Consider the following 19,513-nt stretch of genomic DNA (forward strand, 5'->3'; position numbering starts at 1 on the left):
TCTGCCCAAACGGCTTGCTCAACACGTGAAGGATGCAAAGGGACTCAATTCCTTTTTAGTGTTTTAATTGTGTTTTTGATGCCATTTGTTGAATATGTTGAAACAGTTGATTTGTTGAATAGAGTAGTTGAATGACAGAGGAATAAGGATCAGGGAATAGGAATAGGTTGATAACCTTAAACAGAGAATAAACATGCATTATTTTACACAATAAACAATGCATGGCTTTGAATAAAGTAAATGTTTAAACAATTTAATCTAGCACTTCAAGCAATTAATTCTGCAGTCAGAAAATATCCACAGAAAAGAAGTCACCACTTCTCCCAGAGTTAAACATGTAAATTGTGCTAAGCACTGGATACAACATAATAAATAATTCAAAACATTACATACCAGTTGCATCTTTAGGGTTGAAGTAGTCCACTTGTCATTCCAATCTCCTTTGCATTAGCGTAGCCTCTTCTGTAGCCTGTCAACTATGTGTCTATCTATCCCTGTTCTCTCCTCTCTGCACAGACCATACAAACGCTCCACACCGCGTGGCCGCGGCCACCCTAATCTGGTGGTCCCAGCGCGCACGACCCACGTGGAGTTCCAGGTCTCCGGTAGCCTCTGGAACTGCCGATCTGCGGCCAACAAGGCAGAGTTCATCTCAGCCTATGCCTCCCTCCAGTCCCTCGACTTCTTGGCACTGACGGAAACATGGATCACCACAGATAACACTGCTACTCCTACTGCTCTCTCTCGTCCGCCCACGTGTTCTCGCACACCCCGAGAGCTTCTGGTCAGCGGGGTGGTGGCACCGGGATCCTCATCTCTCCCAAGTGGTCATTCTCTCTTTCTCCCTTACCCATCTGTCTATCGCCTCCTTTGAATTCCATGCTGTCACAGTTACCAGCCCTTTCAAGCTTAACATCCTTATCATTTATCGCCCTCCAGGTTCCCTCGGAGAGTTCATCAATGAGCTTGATGCCTTGATAAGCTCCTTTCCTGAGGACGGCTCACCTCTCACAGTCCTGGGCGACTTTAACCTCCCCACGTCTACCTTTGACTCATTCCTCTCTGCCTCCTTCTTTCCACTCCTCTCCTCTTTGACCTCACCCTCTCACCTTCCCCCCCTACTCACAAGGCAGGCAATACGCTCGACCTCATCTTTACTAGATGCTGTTCTTCCACTAACCTCATTGCAACTCCCCTCCAAGTCTCCGACCACTACCTTGTATCCTTTTCCCTCTCGCTCTCATCCAACACTTCCCACACTGCCCCTACTCGGATGGTATCGCGCCGTCCCAACCTTCGCTCTCTCTCCCCCGCTACTCTCTCCTCTTCCATCCTATCATCTCTTCCCTCTGCTCAAACCTTCTCCAACCTATCTCCTGATTCTGCCTCCTCAACCCTCCTCTCTTCCCTTTCTGCATCCTTTGACTCTCTATGTCCCCTATCCTCCAGGCCGGCTCGGTCCTCCCCTCCCGCTCCGTGGCTCGACGACTCATTGCGAGCTCACAGAACAGGGCTCCGAGCAGCCGAGCGGAAATGGAGGAAAACTCGCCTTCCTGCGGACCTGGCATCCTTTCACTCCCTCCTCTCTACATTTTCCTCCTCTGTCTCTGCTGCTAAAGCCACTTTCTACCACTCTAAATTCCAAGCATCTGCCTCTAACCCTAGGAAGCTCTTTGCCACCTTCTCCTCCCTCCTGAATCCTCCTCCCCCTCCCCCTCCTCCCTCTCTGCAGATGACTTCGTCAACCATTTTGAAAAGAAGGTCGACGACATCCGATCCTCGTTTGCTAAGTCAAACGACACCGCTGGTTCTGCTCACACTGCCCTACCCTGTGCTCTGACCTCTTTCTCCCCTCTCTCTCCAGATGAAATCTCGCTTCTTGTGACGGCCGGCCGCCCAACAACCTGCCCGCTTGACCCTATCCCCTCCTCTCTTCTCCAGACCATTTCCGGAGACCTTCTCCCTTACCTCACCTCGATCATCAACTCATCCCTGACCGCTGGCTACGTCCCTTCCGTCTTCAAGAGAGCGAGAGTTGCACCCCTTCTGAAAAAACCTACACTCGATCCCTCCGATGTCAACAACTACAGACCAGTATCCCTTCTTTCTTTTCTCTCCAAAACTCTTGAACGTGCCGTCCTTGGCCAGCTCTCCCGCTATCTCTCTCAGAATGACCTTCTTGATCCAAATCAGTCAGGTATCAAGACTAGTCATTCAACTGAGACTGCTCTTCTCTGTATCACGGAGGCGCTCCGCACTGCTAAAGCTAACTCTCTCTCCTCTGCTCTAATCCTTCTAGACCTATCGGCTGCCTTCGATACTGTGAACCATCAGATCCTCCTCTCCACCCTCTCCGAGTTGGGCATCTCCGGCGCGGCCCACGCTTGGATTGCGTCCTACCTGACAGGTCGCTCCTACCAGGTGGCGTGGCGAGAATCTGTCTCCTTGCCACGCGCTCTCACCACTGGTGTCCCCCAGGGCTCTGTTCTAGGCCCTCTCCTATTCTCGCTATACACCAAGTCACTTGGCTCTGTCATAACCTCACATGGTCTCTCCTATCATTGCTATGCAGACGACACACAATTAATCTTCTCCTTTCCCCCTTCTGATGACCAGGTGGCGAATCGCATCTCTGCATGTCTGGCAGACATATCAGTGTGGATGACGGATCAACACCTCAAGCTGAACCTCGGCAAGACGGAGCTGCTCTTCCTCCCGGGGAAGGACTGCCCGTTCCATGATCTCGCCATCACGGTTGACAACTCCATTGTGTCCTCCTCCCAGAGCGCTAAGAACCTTGGCGTGATCCTGGACAACACCCTGTCGTTCTCAACTAACATCAAGGCGGTGGCCCGTTCCTGTAGGTTCATGCTCTACAACATCCTCAGAGTACGACCCTGCCTCACACAGGAAGCGGCGCAGGTCCTAATCCAGGCACTTGTCATCTCCCGTCTGGATTACTGCAACTCGCTGTTGGCTGGGCTCCCTGCCTGTGCCATTAAACCCCTACAACTCATCCAGAACGCCGCAGCCCGTCTGGTGTTCAACCTTCCCAAGTTCTCTCACGTCACCCCGCTCCTCCGCTCTCTCCACTGGCTTCCAGTTGAAGCTCGCATCCGCTACAAGACCATGGTGCTTGCCTACGGAGCTGTGAGGGGAACGGCACCGCAGTACCTCCAGGCTCTGATCAGGCCCTACACCCAAACAAGGGCACTGCGTTCATCCACCTCTGGCCTGCTCGCCTCCCTACCACTGAAGAAGTACAGTTCCCGCTCAGCCCAGTCAAAATTCTTCGCTGCTCTGACCCCCCAATGGTGGAACAAACTCCCTCACGACGCCAGGACAGCGGAGTCAATCACCACCTTCCGGAGACACCTGAAACCCCACCTCTTTAAGGAATACCTAGGATAGGATAAAGTAATCCTTCTCACCCCCACCCCCTTAAATGATTTAGATGCACTATTGTAAAGTGGCTGTTCCACTGGATGTCATAAGGTGAATTCACCAATTTGTAAGTCGCTCTGGATAAGAGCGTCTGCCAAATGACTTAAATGTAAATGTAACAATGAGCTGTTTGTATGTTGAGGACCCATGCAATGCTAAGCCCAAATATTTTATACCCATGCTTATCTGCCAGGTGCGCATGTAAAAGTAGTCCCTCCAGAAATCCTGGCTCAATTTTTTAGTTCCATCCGTGTTTTTGGGTTATCTGCCCTCTTGATGTCATGTCTTGTTATGTCTGTTCCTGTCCTTTCTCTTCATTCTCTCTCTCTGCTGGTCTTTTTAGGTTACCTTCTCTGTCTCTCATCCCTCAGCTGTTCTACATTTCCCCTAACTAGCTCATTCTCTCTTTCCCCACCTGTTCTCTCTTCCCCTCTGATTAGGTCTCTATTTCTTTCTCTGTTCCTGCTACTTTCAGTGTCTGATTCTTGTTTGTGTTTTTTGATGCCAGAAGCAAGCTGTCGTCTCGTTTGCTTCCACCTTGTCCTGTCCTGTCGGAGTCTGCATGGCAGGTGCAACCTGCATTATACTACGTTCTTTTGTTCCATTGACTACGTTGGAAGAGGATTTATGCCATTCCTGTTTTTTATTAAAGAACTCTGTTTTCTGTTAAAACCGCGTTTGGGTCTTCACTCAAGTTCATAACAGAAGAATCAGACCAAGAATGGACCCAGCGGCTCCGGACCCTTTTCACTCCGCCGTCGAGATCCAGGGAGCGATGCTAGGCAGACACGAGGAGGAATTGTCTGCTGCTCAACATGCCGTTGAGACCCTGGCCGTCCAAGTCTCCGGCCTCACAAGACGGGTTCACCAACTCCACCTCGATCCACCGCCCACTTCCAGGGTTTCCGAGTCTCCGGAGCCCAGGATCAACAACCCGCCGTGTTACTCTGGGGAGCCCACTGAGTGCCGCTCATTCCTCACTCAGTGTGATGTGGTGTTCTCTCTCCAGCCCAACACCTACTCCAGGAGCGCAGCCCGCATCGCCTACGTCATTTCTCTCCTTACCGGACGGGCGCGTGAGTGGGGCACGGCAGTTTGGGAGGCGAGGGCTGAGTGTATTAACCAGTATCAGGACTTTAAGGAGGAGATGATACGGGTTTTTGACCGTTCTGTTTTTGGCGAGGAGGCTTCCAGGGCCCTGTCTTCCCTATGTCAGGGGAATAGATCCATAACGGATTATTCTATTGAGTTTCGCACTCTCGCTGCCTCTAGTGACTGGAACGAGCCGGCTTTGCTCGCTCGTTTTCTGGAGGGTCTCCACGTCGAGGTTAAGGATGAGATCCTCTCCCGGGAGGTTCCTTCCAGTCTGGACTCCTTAATAGCTCTCGCTATTCGCATAGAGCGACGGTTTGATCTTCGTCGCCGAGCTCGTGGAAAGGAGCTCACGTTCTCCGTTGCTCCCCTCTCCACATCACTGCCACCTGCCGCATCACTGCCACCCTCCTCCGCCGGCTCGGATGCTGAGCCTATGCAGCTGGGGGGTATTCGCATCTCGGCCAAGGAGAGGGAACGGAGAATCACCAATCGCCTCTGTCTCTACTGCGGCTCCGCTGGTCATTTTGTCACCTCATGTCCAGTAAAAGGCCAGAGCTCATCAGTAAGAGGAGGGCTACTGGTGAGCGCAACTACTCAGGCCTCTCCTTCTGGATCACGCACTACCTTTCCGGTCCATCTCCGCTGGCCCGGTTCATCTGCTTCCTGCAGTGCCTTGATAGACTCTGGGGCGGAGGGCTGTTTTATGGACGAGACCTGGGCTCGGGAACATGACATTCCTCTCAGACAGTTAGGGAGCCCAGGGCCTTGTTCGCTTTAGATGGTAGTTCTCTCCCCAAGATTCAGCGTGAGACGCTGCCTTTAACCCTCACTGTCTCTGGTAATCATAGCGAAACCATTTCTTTTTTAATTTTTCGTTCACCTTTTACACCTGTTGTTTTGGGTCATCCCTGGCTAGTGCGCCATAACCCTTCTATTAATTGGTCTAGTAATACTATCCTATCCTGGAATGTTTCTTGTCATGTAACCTGTTTAATGTCTGCTATCCCTCCTGTTTCCTCTGTTTCTTCTTCACAGGAGGAGCCTGGCGATTTGACAGGGGTGCCGGAGGAGTATCACGATCTGCGCACGGTGTTCAGTCGTTCCAAGGCCACTTCTCTCCCTCCACACCGGTCGTATGACTGTAGTATTGATCTCCTTCCGGGAACTACTCCCCCGGGGTAGATTATACTCTCTGTCGGCTCCCGAACGTAAGGCTCTCGAGGATTATTTGTCGGTTTCGCTCGACGCCGGTACCATAGTCTCCTCCTCCTCCCCGCCGGCGCGGGGGTTCTTTTTGTTCAGAAGAAGGACGGGTCCCTGCGCCCATGCGTGGATTATCGAGGCTGAATGACATAACAGTTAAGAATCGTTATCCGCTTCCTCTTATGTCTTCAGCCTTCGAGATCCTGCAGGGAGCCAGGTTTTTCACCAAATTGGACCTTCGTAACGCCTACCATCTCGTGCGCATCAGGGAGGGGGACGAGTGGAAGACGGCGTTTAACACTCCGTTAGGGCACTTTGAATACCGGGTTCTTCCTTTCGGCCTCGTTAACGCTCCAGCTGTCTTTCAGGCACTAGTTAACGACGTCCTGAGAGACATGCTGAACATTTTTGTTTTCGTTTACATGGACGATATCCTGATTTTTTCACCGTCTCTCTCGATTCATGTTCAGCACGTGCGGCGCGTCCTCCAGCGCCTTTTGGAGAACTGTCTTTATGTGAAGGCTGAGAAGTGCACTTTTCATGCCGCCTCTGTCCCTTTTCTCGGTTCCGTTATTTCCGCTGAGGGCATTAAGATGGATCCCGCTAAGGTCCAGGCTGTCATTGATTGGCCCGTTCCTAAGTCACGCGTCGAGCTGCAGCGCTTTCTGGGCTTCGCTAATTTCTACCGTCGTTTCATCCGTAATTTCGGTCAGGTGGCAGCTCCTCTCACAGCCCTTACTTCTGTTAAGACGTGCTTTAAGTGGGCCGTTTCCGCCCAGGGAGCTTTTGATCTTCTTAAGAATCGTTTTACATCCGCACCTATTCTTGTTACACCTGACATCTCTAGACAGTTTGTTGTTGAGGTTGACGCGTCAGAGGTGGGCGTGGGAGCCATTCTTTCTCAGCGCTCTCTCTCTGACGGCAAGGTCCATCCTTGCGCGTTTTTTTCTCATCGCTTATCGCCGTCAGAACGTAACTATGATGTTGGTAATCGCGAACTGCTCGCCATCCGCTTAGCCTTAGGCGAATGGCGACAGTGGTTGGAGGGGGCGACCGTTCCTTTTGTCGTTTGGACTGACCATAGGAACCTTGAGTACATCCGTTCAGCCAAACGACTTAATGCGCGTCAGGCTCGTTGGGCTCTGTTTTTCGCTCGTTTCGAGTTTGTTATTTCTTATCGTCCGGGCTCAAAAAACACCAAACCTGATGCTTTATCTCGTCTCTTCAGTTCTTCTGAGGTCTCCACCGACCCCGATGGGATTCTCCCTGAGGGGCGTGTTGTCGGGTTGACTGTCTGGGGAATTGAGAGGCAGGTAAAGCAAGCACTCGCTCACACTCCGTCGCCGCGAGCTTGCCCTAGGAACCTTCTGTTCGTTCCCGTTCCTACTCGTCCGGCCGTTCTTCAGTGGGCCCACTCTGCCAAGTTAGCCGGCCACCCCGGGCGTTCGGGGTACGCTCGCTTCCATTCGCCAGCGTTTCTGGTGGCCCACTCGGGGACGTGACGCGCGTCGATTTGTCGCCGCTTGTTCGGTCTGCGCGCAGACTAAATCTGGGAACTCTCCTCCTGCCGGCCGTCTCAGACCGCTTCCCATTCCCTCTCGACCGTGGTCTCACATCGCTTTAGATTTTATCACCGGACTGCCTTCATCAGCGGGGAGGACAGTTATTCTTACGGTTGTCGATAGATTCTCTAAGGCGGCTCATTTCATTCCTCTCGATAAGCTCCCTTCTGCTAAGGAGACGGCTCAGATCATTATCGAGAATGTTTTCCGAATTCATGGCCTTCCGTCTGACGTCGTTTCCGACAGAGGCCCGCAGTTCACGTCTCAATTTTGGAGGGAGTTTTGCCGTTTGATTGGGGCTTCCGTCAGTCTCTCGTCCGGCTTTCATCCCCAGTCTAACGGTCAAGCCGAACGGGCCAATCAGACTGTTGGTCGCATTTTACGCAGTCTTTCTTTTCGTAACCCTGCGTCTTGGTCAGAACAGCTCCCTGGGCAGAGTACGCCCACAACTCGCTTCCCTCGTCTGCTACCGGTCTATCCCCTTTTCAGTGTAGCCTCGGGTACCAGCCTCCGCTGTTCTCATCTCAGCTCGCCGAGTCCTGCGTCCCCTCCGCTCAGGCTTTTGTCCAGCGTTGCGAGCGCACCTGGAAGGGGGTCAGGTCGGCACTTTGCCGTAATAGGGCGCAGACTGTGAGGGCCGCTAATAGCGTAGGACCAAGAGTCCTAGATATTGTTGCGGTCAGAGAGTATGGCTCTCCACTCAGAACCTTCCCCTTAAGACAGCTTCTCGCAAGTTGGCCCCGCGGTTCATTGGTCCGTTCCGTATTTCCCAGGTCATTAATCCTGTCGCAGTGCGACTTCTTCTCCCGCGCTATCTTCGTCGCGTTCACCCGGTCTTCCATGTCTCCTGTGTTAAGCCCGTTCTTCGCGCCCCCGCTCGTCCCTCCCCCCCCCATCCTTGTCGAGGGCGCACCCATCTACAGGGTTCGTAAGATTTTGGACATGCGCCCTCGGGGCCGTGGTCATCAGTACCTAGTGGATTGGGAGGGGTACGGTCCTGAGGAGAGGAGTTGGGTTCCCTCTCGGGACGTGCTGGACCGTTCGCTGATCGATGATTTCCTCCGTTGCCGCCAGGTTTCCTCCTCGAGTGCGCCAGGAGGCGCTCGGTGAGTGGGGGGTACTGTCATGTCTTGTTATGTCTGTTCCTGTCCTTTCTCTTCATTCTCTCTCTCTGCTGGTCTTTTTAGGTTACCTTCTCTGTCTCTCATCCCTCAGCTGTTCTACATTTCCCCTAACTAGCTCATTCTCTCTTTCCCCACCTGTTCTCTCTTCCCCCTCTGATTAGGTCTCTATTTCTTTCTCTGTTCCTGCTACTTTCAGTGTCTGATTCTTGTTTGTGTTTTTTGATGCCAGAAGCAAGCTGTCGTCTCGTTTGCTTCCACCTTGTCCTGTCCTGTCGGAGTCTGCATGGCAGGTGCAACCTGCATTATACTACGTTCTTTTGTTCCATTGACTACGTTGGAAGAGGATTTATGCCATTCCTGTTTTTTATTAAAGAACTCTGTTTTCTGTTAAAACCGCGTTTGGGTCTTCACTCAAGTTCATAACACTTGAGGCCTGGAGTTCTTTAAAGGAAGACCTGCCATTGTGCTCATGTTTTGAGTGTTCCGTTTTTGACGCAACAATTATTCTACAATGTAGAAAATAGTACAAATAGAGAAAAACTCTTCAATGAGTAGGTGTGTCCAAACTATTAACTGGTGCTGTGTGTTTCTGAACAATGCATTAGGCTGCCTTGTTGATATGACAGATCGGCATAGCTTACTGTTCCATTTGACAAGGGCTTTCCTCCTTCACTGCTTTTGTCCGTTCACATCCCGGGCCAGGCGCGGTTCAGTTGAATAAAACTCCCTCATACTCTACACCAGAGGTCTTTTCTTGTCCAGAGACCCCTGCCAAGGCAAACCGGTGACCCAGGGACCCCTCATCATATGTTATCTAAAAACAGCTGTTTAGCTGTTTTAAAAAGGTTAGCCCTCAATTTATTTTATATTTATTTCATTCAGAAATAAAGTTGACATCAATAGAAAAAAAATATTGTTTTATTTAATATTGTAAATATGTCTTTTTTTAAATACATTGATTCTGTCACTAGTGATTTCCTCAAAAAAAATACATTGATTCTGTCACTAGTGATTTCCTAAAAAAATATATACTTTGGGGGGAAAATGCACTTATTTTCATTGTAAATATTTCCGTGCACCACAGTTTGAATATTCCTGCACGACACCATAGTGAGAGTTTTTTCTCTACTGGACATGAACATGTACTGTGTCTCAAATGACCACCTATTCCCTTTGTAGTGCACTTTAAGGGCCCTGGTCAAAAGTATATAGCGCTCCATTTAGGATGAAATCATGACCAGCAGCCTTGGCTTGGTAGAGACCACGATGCCCGTCTTTTATGTGAGGAACCAGCTCTAGGTTCATGACTGGGCTGGTCTCTCCCACCCGCCAGGCCATCCAGGGAACACATAATTCATGATCAACACCAGACTGTTGGATGGAACACATTATTCATGATCAATACCAGTCTGTAGGAGGGAACACATTATTCATGATCAATACCAGTCTGTAGGAGGGAACACATTATTCATGATCAATACCAGTCTGTAGGAGGGAACACATTATTCATGATCAATACCAGTCTGTAGGAGGGAACACATTATTCATGATCAATACCAGTCTGTAGGAGGGAACACATTATTCATGATCAATACCAGTCTGTAGGAGGGAACACATTATTCATGATCAATACCAGACTGTAGGATGGAACACAATATTCATGATCAATACCAGTCTGTAGGGTGGAACACATTACTCATGATCAATACCAGACTGGAGGAGGGACAAACAAACAGGGCTCAACACTCCCTATCACAAATAGAGCCCTCTCATGCAAGCCTTTTGGGTCATTCTTAACTGTGATTGGTGGACTGGTGGTCACGGAACCAGGATGGAACGTCTTGTGGCCAATGGCATTGAGCAGCAAGAGGACGGAATAATTCTATGGCAGTAGAGAGGGTTTGGGAATTTGAGGAATTTCAGAAAGGGGAATGTTATTGCTTAGCAGTGTCAAGAAGAGGACAGGCCTGACAAAACACAGGCGGTGGCAGCAGGAGAAGAAGATGGACTGTCCCAAGCACCGTGACCAGCCTGGTACGTGTATAGAGTGTAGTACAAAGCCTAGTTGAATACAGCCGGGGTCAATTTTTCCCTATGGGATGTGGTAAATAAAGAGTATAGTTACACCAGTGGCTCTCAGGAATTCCCCTGTGCAGTTCTATCATTGTTAGTCAGGGACCTGTGGTGTGATTTGGGTTTGAGACTTCTTTTTAAAACACAAATGTTTTCTCTAAGACCAGCCTTGAGAAACCTCACAGTGACATCGACCACATAATAACTGCTTTTGAAGCCATTAGACTGACTGCCACATCAACACTGTTTAGCTCAGAATAGCTCTTTAGAGGAATTCAAAATTCAGTTTTTTGGTTGTAAAAGCCCCTTCAGAATAATAAACAATGTGTATTCACTGATTTCGTAATGTGATGTACGTCTATGGTTTACACAATATAACCGCATAAACAACTTTTATGATTTACACTGACAACCGGCTTTTATATTTTCTGTCTCAGACTTCTCCTGCTGGTGTGAAACGGTTTATATAGACCTTGCCAGAGACATATCGTTGAATCCCCAAAACCCTTTGTCTGTTCCAAATGGCACCCTATTCCCTATTCTGGTCAGAAGTAGTGGACTGTATAGGGAGTAGGGTGCCATTTGGGACGGAGCCCCAGAGACCACAACACGGAGGTTGTTTAATCCCCGGTCAGTCCCTCCCAGATCAGCAGCACACCAAAGCCCTGTGCCAACAGTAGTCTACTAGCTATTTCCTGTTCCACCCTCCTGGCTAAACACTGAACAGAGCTACCGCACTGTGGCATGGCCCACAGCGGAGATCACCATTCATCATACAGTTACAGGCCCATGTCTTGGTGAGCAGTGAGACCCTGACAAATAGGGACACTCACTACAGCACAAGCATACCTCAGAGTAAATAGTGTATGAGGATTTGGGAAAGCCATTCTAGGGTGTTTTGGGGTTTGCTCACAATCCGTTTTGGGGTTTACTCGTAATCCATTTAACTGTGTTTTGATTTTTGTTGTGTGTTTGTTTAATGTTATAAAGTTGCTAAATACTAATCAGGCCCCACCCTCCCTCACTCTCTCGCTCGCTCCCTCTCTCTGTCTCTCTCTCGCTCGCCCCCTCTCTCTGGAAACACCTCCCTATTGACAGCCTCTCTCGCTCCTGGGTTTGGCTGGTCCTCTTTCTGGTTGTGGTGTACAGCTGGCCCTGATGTCGAGGAGAGAGGCAGCAGCACTTTTCTCTATGTGATTCTGTTTCCAGCTCTACAGCGTTGGATCTGCAGTTCGACAGTCTGATCGGACTCCTACTCCTCTACACCTCAGGGATCCTCAGGTTTCTCCTCCACTTTATTACAGTCTGTTGCGATATTTGCTGTACCCGTAGATCGATGGACAGATGCTCTTTCTAGAATCATTGTTGTATCTTTATCAAGATTAAGGTGAGTGTGTGAGATTAGTTTTGCGTTCACTTGTCACTTCAGTTCCGTCGGTAGGTCCTACTGTTGATGTCCTCATGATGATTTTTATTTATTTATTTCACCTTTATTTAACCAGGTAGGCAAGTTGAGAACAAGTTCTCATTTACAATTGCGACCTGGAATGATGATGATGATGATGATGATTGCATGGTGATGATGCTTTATTTGTCTTGCCTTTTTACATTTGATGTTTTCCATGGAAAATATTGGTTTCCTAACAATTTAGGAAATAACTTTATTAGCTTACCTAATAAAGTGATCCTGTACACTGGAAGTAACACGATGGCATGGAGGTTTATTAGTAGACTGCTCCTCATATTAATGTCTGTGCTTTATAATGACAGACTATAAAAACACTTTATAGGCTCAGTAGCAGGTATGGCAGAGAGCCAGAGAGCCAGAGAGCCATAGCGCCTAGACATCCTCTACACACTTAACACAGCAATCGGATGAGAGCCGTCCGTCTCCCGGCCTGACACACATGTATGTTGTTAAACAACACCAGCGCTTTTGGCGTTTTTTGTTGTCATTATGTTTGTTGTATTATGGCAACAGAATCACCTCATCCCTCCAAGTTACTGTGTTGTAAGCTGATATCTGTTTCAAGGCACCAATGATAAGAATAATACCTATAAATGCAAAGTTTTAGAATTTCATTGTTTGAATCCAATTGGATTATCTAAGCAGGAAATGTGTCGGGTTGAAGGCAAGAGCGGTTTATGAGGTATATAAACAATCACAGCTGTTGACCCTGTGCAAGTTATTTGGAGGTGTAAAACTGTGTGAGTGAAGAGACATGTGTCTTCTCTCACCAGTTACCACTGATATGTTGCCGCCAGATATTTTGAGACTTTGAGAGAAACTTTTATCACGGTACTGCTTCTTGTTGGCTGTGACAAAGTTTTATAGTTGTTTGTGATAAAACTGTCTGGAGAATGTGCCTTGGGGGGGAAGAAAGAGAGGGACAGGAAGGGGAATCCACAGGGAGTAGAATGTGTTTATAAGGGATTACATTTCAAGATGCCAACACATGCCCACAAGTACAGAAATGCTTCTAAAATATGAAAAAACAAAATGTAAAAAGGAAGCCATCAACCCTTCCAAATGTGGACCTTTTTCAATCTGCCTGACTCATAGCAAGGAAACACTACCGTGGTCATTTGTAGGATTTGGGAAATGAAAACTGAGGCCATGCAAGGCCTAATTAAATCAAAACATTGTTTGTCTTTGAATGAACTGAACTCAAAACAACATTACTCACAGCATTTATGTCATTAAAACCTGGGGGAAAAAACAAGGATGGAGTTGGTAAGATATTTCACAAGTCAAATCAGTTATCCAGCCTAAATAACTCAGTAGATTACTCAATAGATTACTCAGTAGATTACTAAATAGATTACTCAGTAGATTACTCAGTAGATTACTCAGTAGATTACTCAGTAGATTACTAAATAGATTACTCAGTAGACTACTAAATAGATTACTCAGTAGATTACTAAATAGATTACTCAGTAGATTTCTCAGTAGATTTCTCAGTAGATTACTCAATAGATTACTCAGTAGATTACTCAGTAGATTACTCAGTAGATTACTAAATAGATTACTCAGTAGATTACTAAATAGATTACTCAGTAGATTACTCAGTAGATTACTCAGTAGATTACTCAGTAGATTACTCAGTAGATTTCTCAGTAGATTACTCAGTAGATTTCTCAGTAGATTTCTCAGTAGATTACTCAGTAGATTTCTCAGTAGATTTCTCAGTAGATTACTCAGTAGATTTCTCAGTAGATTACTCAGTAGATTACTCAGTAGATTACTCAGTAGATTACTCAGTAGATTACTCAGTAGATTACTCAGTAGATTACTCAGTAGATTTCTCAGTAGATTACTCAGTAGATTTCTCAGTAGATTTCTCAGTAGATTACTCAGTAGATTACTCAGTAGATTTCTCAGTAGATTACTCAGTAGATTACTCAGTGCTCTGACAGGGCAAGGCAAGTATGGGTAACTGCATATGTGTCTGAAAGTGGGTTTTGCAAATCAAATGGGAGGATCAACACCAGTGAGTGTGTCAACCTAACAGCTAATTCGGCAGATTCGTTGCCACTCAAGGCTTTCCTTGTAGCATTTTAACTAAAGCGGTTAGGCAGTTTATGAGAACTAACGTAGCAGTTTCGGAGAACTAACATGGCAGTTTATGAGAACTAACGTAGCAGGTTCAGAGAACTAACGTAGCAGGTTAGGAGAACTAACGTAGCAGGTTCAGAGAACTAACGTAGCAGGTTCGGAGAACTAACGTAGCAGGTTCGGAGAACTAACGTAGCAGGTTCGGAGAACTAACGTAGCAGGTTAGGAGAACTAACGTAGCAGGTTCGGAGAACTAACGTAGCAGGTTAGGATAATTAACATGGCAGGTTTGGATAATTTACCTAGCAGGTTAGGAGAATAGTTGTTTTTTTACCTTTATTTAACTAGGCAAGTCAGGGGCAGAACAACATATTTTTACATTGTCAGCTCAGGGATTCAATCTGCAACCTTTTGGTTACAAGTCCAACGCTCTAACCACTAGGCTACCTGCTGCCCCAATTAGGCCCTTAACCCAGTTAGGGTTGGGTTTAGCTAAAACGCTACAAGGAAGCAGCAAGCAGCCACACAAAATGGTCTTGATTGGCAACCAATCTACCCAATTAGCTGTTAGGTTTCAATATATTCACTGGTCTTGATCCTCCCACTTGTTTCACAATGCCCAGTTTCAGACATATTCCACGTATGCAGTTAACTATGGGCTTGTTCAACATTGTAGCCGACAGTGCAGACGACTGCCGACTGACTGATCTACAAATCACCTTGCATCATAAATAACTACTCACTATTATTTTGTAGATCAGTCATCATTTACCCACAATGCATCATGAATTTGATACTCTCGAACACGGCCCATGACTCGGGCAAAGCAGCAAGACCCATCATCTCCCATGAGTCTGTGGGCCAACAAAGCAGCCACGCTGCCATGGCGACCACCATTTAATTGGCAAAAATGTGCCTTTGAGAGTTAACAGGGTCAGGGTCTGCTGCCAGGAGTCAGAGGGATAAAGATCAGAGTGGGAAAACACAGGGTCCTGACGGGCAGGATTTTAAACTGAGGAAAGAGGCAGAGAAAGAACAACATTCTGCCATTGCACTCACTGTTGTTGAATTGCATGCAATGGACTGATTGTTATGAGGGAGGAAGTCAGTCATCAGTTACAGTGGTGGGAAAAGTCCCTAATTGCCATACTTGAGTGAAAGTAAAGATACCTTTAATAGAAAATGACTCAAGTAAAAGTGAAAGTCGCCCGGTTAAAGACCTACTTCAGTGAAAGTCTAAAAGTATTTGGTTTTAAATATACTTAAGTATCAAAGTAAACGTAATTGCTAAAATATACTTAAGTATCAAAAACAAAAGTATAAACCATTTGACATTCCTTTTATTAAGAAAACCAGACGGCACAATCTTCTTGTTATTTCCATTTACGTATAGCCAGGAGGCACACTCCAACACTCAGACATCATTTACCACCAAAGCATTTGTGTTTAGTGAGTCCTCCAGATCAGAGAAAGTAGGGATGACCAGGGATGTTCTCTTGATAAGTGTGTGAATTGGACCATTTTCCTGTCCTGTTAAGCATTTAAATTGTAACACGTGTCAAGGGGAAATGTATGGAGTCAAAAGAACATTTTTTTTTTTTAGGAATGTAGTGAATTAAAAGTATAAGTTGTCAAAAATATAAATAACAAAAGTTTTTTAAAAATGACTTAAGTAGTACTTTATAGTATTTTTACTTAAGTAGATTTATGATTGATTTATGATTGAAACCATGGGATTTCATCAGCGCTTGGGATTTCATTCTATTCCCTCCCCAGGTCCCCAGGTTCACCCTCAATCTCTGTCGGAAGCCTATGTTTGTTTGTCTTTAAGATCTCTCCCTCTCTCTTCAGCTCTCCTCTCTGGAGTACAACATCTCTCCCATTTCCCAGAGGAAACCCCACACTGTGCTTCTTAGCATTCATGTGTGTTTCTGTGGGAAAAGTGAAACCCCCGCTCTGAACACACAAGAAAGGGTCAGTCAGGTCACTGCTACAGAAATACCATAACTACAAACATATTAACTATGGTATCCTCAGTGGGGACTATGGTGTCCTTAGTGGGACTATGGTGTCCTCAGTGGGGACTATGGTGTCCTCAGTGGGGACTATGGTGTCCTCAGTGGGGACTATGGTGTCCTCAGTGGGGACTATGGTGTCCTTAGTGGGGACTATGGTGTCCTTAGTGGGACTATGGTGTCCTTAGTGGGACTATGGTGTCCTCAGTGGGGACTATGGTGTCCTTAGTGGGACTATGGTGTCCTTAGTGGGACTATGGTGTCCTTAGTGGGACTATGGTGTCCTCAGTGGGACTATGGTGTCCTTAGTGGGACTATGGTGTCCTTAGTGGGACTATGGTGTCCTTAGTGGGACTATGGTGTCCTTAGTGGGACTATGGTGTCCTCAGTGGGGACGATGGTGTCCTCAGTGGGGACTATGGTGTCCTCAGTGGGGCATATGGTGTCCTCAGTGGGGACTATGGTGTCCTTAGTGGGGCATACGGTGCCCTTAGTGGGGCATATAGTGTCCTTAGTGGGGCATATAATGTCCTCAGTGGGGACTATGGTGTCCTTAGTGGGGCATATAATGTCCTCAGTGGGGCATATAGTGTCCTTAGTGGGGTCCTTAGTGGGGCATATAGTGTCCTTGGTGGGGACTATGGTGTTCTTAGTGGGGCATATAGCGTCCTCAATGGGGCATATAGTGTCCTCAGTGGGGACTGTGGTGTCCTCAGTGGGGACTATGTTGTCCTCAGTGGGACTATGATGTCCTCAGTGGGACTATGGTGTCCTCAGTGGGGACTATGGTGTCCTCAGTGGAGACTATGGTGTCCTCAGTGGAGACTATGGTGTCCTCAGTGGAGACTATGGTGTCCTCAGTGGGGACTATGGTGTCGTCAGTGGGGACTATGATGTCCTCAGTGTGGACTATAGTGTCCTCAGTGGGGACTATAATGTCCTCAGTGGGGACTATGGTGTCCTTAGTGGGGCATATAGTGTCCTTAGTGGGGCATATAGTGTCCTTAGTGGGGTCCTTAGTGGGGCATATAGTGTCCTTGGTGGGGACTATGGTGTTCTTAGTGGGGCATATAGCGTCCTCAATGGGGCATATAGCGTCCTCAGTGGGACTATGGTATCCTTAGTGGGGACTATGGTGTCCTCAGTGGAGACTATGGTGTCCTCAGTGGAGACTATGGTGTCCTCAGTGGGGACTATGGTGTCCTCAGTGGGGACTATGGTGTCCTCAGTGGAGACTATGGTGTCCTCAGTGGGGACTATGGTGTCCTCAGTGGGGACTATGGTGTCCTCAGTGGGGATTATGATGTCCTCAGTGGGACTATGGTGGCCTCAGTGGGGACTATGGTGTCCTTAGTGGGGAATATGGTGTCCTCAGTGGAGACTATGGTGTCCTCAGTGGGGACTATGGTGTCCTTAGTGGGGACTATGGTGTCCTCAGTGGGGACTGTGGTGTCCTCAGTTGGGACTATGGTGTCCTCAGTGGGGACTATGGTGTCCTCAGTGGGGACGATGGTGTCCTCAGTGGGGACTATGGTGTCCTCAGTGGGGACTATGGTGTCCTCAGTGGGGACTATGGTGTCCTCAGTGGGGACTATGGTGTCCTCAGTGGGGACTATGGTGTCCTCAGTGGGGACTATCCTAGATAACACACATGCATGTCTTGCCGACGTCTACATGATACATCAGGTTAATGTGGTATGAAGAGCGTTTGCACATTGGCAACAAGACGCTGAGACGTCAGCATTAGATCGCATTTGCCCTTCAGTCGCTGTTAGGACGATGCACGTTAAAGCTGCATGCTGCCTAGTCCCTCTAATACAGACATGAAAAAATACCTTTATTTGAGGTCGGAGCCAACAGCAAATAGTGTTTCACTACATGGTTTGAATTACCCTTACCAAGGGTAAACATCGAATTTGAATGGAAAATTTAAGAATGGTTATTAGATAAATTATACTGGCAATAATACAACCAATAAGCTTTACTAGAATATAGATGATTTTGTTTATGGGTAAAATGAAGAGAGAAGATTCAAGCTAATGTCAAGTTTAGGAGGCTATTGCTATACCATTAAGTTGTTAAAAGAACTCCAACACGGAGAAGAGAGAAACAAGAAACAGAGAAACATGAACAAGATTGCTTTATGCAGAGGGTGTGCAGTTAGTTTGATAAAAACTAAGGTTTTATTTCAGGCTAAGAGCAGTGAATATGTGATGAATATATTTACAACAAAAAAAATGTTACATTTGAGCCACATATGGTGAAAAGAATGATTCGGACAAGTACTGTAGTCAGAAAATGTGTTTTTATTCATTTATTTAAGCCTATAGGTTTTAGACATATTTTCTGATAAAAGTATTGCCAACCATGAACCGAAAATGTTTGACTGTCCATAGGTAGGCTATGCCTAAAAGATGTGAAACGTGCCCCCCCCCCCCGGCAGGTGAGGAATTATAATGCATCGATAGAAGGCAGCTAATTCAAGCATTGTGACACTCGTGACACAATTTCAATGTCTACACCATCTACGGCTGACTCTGTGATGCTGATGCTGACTCTGTGATGCTGATGCTGACTCTGTGATGCCGACTTCGGCAAGATATATGTGTGTTGTCTGGTTATTGTGTCCTCAGTGGGGCCCTAGTGAAGAACCTTACCAGGAACACAATGTCCCCATCACAATGACCCTTGACACTTCATTTGGCCTGTAGTGGTGATTGCTGGGTGGGGGTGGGTAATACGTGGAGGCATTCTGTTACATTATCATCTCTCAGCCTTCTGAGACTCAGTGGAAGAGAGAATGAACTCAGACAGTGAGACACAGAGCTGGCCGTCAGAAAATGGCACAGTTCCTCCCATTGGAGATGACGCCAAGTGTCATAGTAGAAGATAAAATGGTGATTACTTCCTGTCTGTGGGGGGCAGTTCTAACATGTAAATTATTTTTGAACCACAGGACCTCGTATTGGAGACAGGCTGGTGAATGGTTGTCAACAAACAAGCAGAGAGGTCAAAATGGAACCAATTAGGAAAGACATGGAGCTGCTAAGTAACAGCATGGCTACCTATGCTCACATCAAAGGTAAGACCCCCTTGTTATTTCCGCTTATAGTTCTAGGATAAAGAGACCCTATAATATATAATATTGTCTTTTTTAAATTTATTTTTTATTCATTCTGATGCTTTGAGAATAGCTTCAACAGCCACAATCCGTTGTAGGGACTTATGTGTACTGTCTGCTTTGGCGTGATACCCTTGTACTGTGAAAGTATCTGCACTGTGAAAGTATCTGCACTGTGAAAGTATCTGTACTGTGAAAGTATCTGCACTGTGAAAGTATCTGCACTGTGAAAGTATCTGTACTGTGAAAGTATCTGCATGCTCACCCTCTCAAATATTGTGTAAACGTCCTCGTTTCCTGCACTTCTATTACTGCTAAAG

The 19,513-nt window shown here is 47.0% G+C and overlaps 1 protein-coding gene across 2 annotated transcripts in view; it reads left to right on the forward strand.

The window, feature by feature from the left end:
• The window catches only part of LOC135551725 (protein eva-1 homolog B-like), a 56,503-nt gene that overhangs the window by 34,978 nt on the left and 2,012 nt on the right, over positions 1–19,513 (forward strand). Inside the window, exons 3-4 of one of the 2 annotated variants that reach the window (XM_064982922.1) lie at positions 11,600–11,888; positions 19,029–19,154. In XM_064982922.1, the coding sequence (XP_064838994.1) occupies positions 19,088–19,154 (67 nt within the window). In that variant the 5' untranslated portion in view covers positions 11,600–11,888; positions 19,029–19,087. The remainder of the gene's footprint in view (positions 1–11,599; positions 11,889–19,028; positions 19,155–19,513) is intronic. The other variant, XM_064982921.1, reaches the window with a different exon arrangement.

The sequence above is a fragment of the Oncorhynchus masou genome, chromosome 13 (assembly GCF_036934945.1).
Source record: "Oncorhynchus masou masou isolate Uvic2021 chromosome 13, UVic_Omas_1.1, whole genome shotgun sequence".
NCBI classification, from domain to species: domain Eukaryota; kingdom Metazoa; phylum Chordata; class Actinopteri; order Salmoniformes; family Salmonidae; genus Oncorhynchus; species Oncorhynchus masou.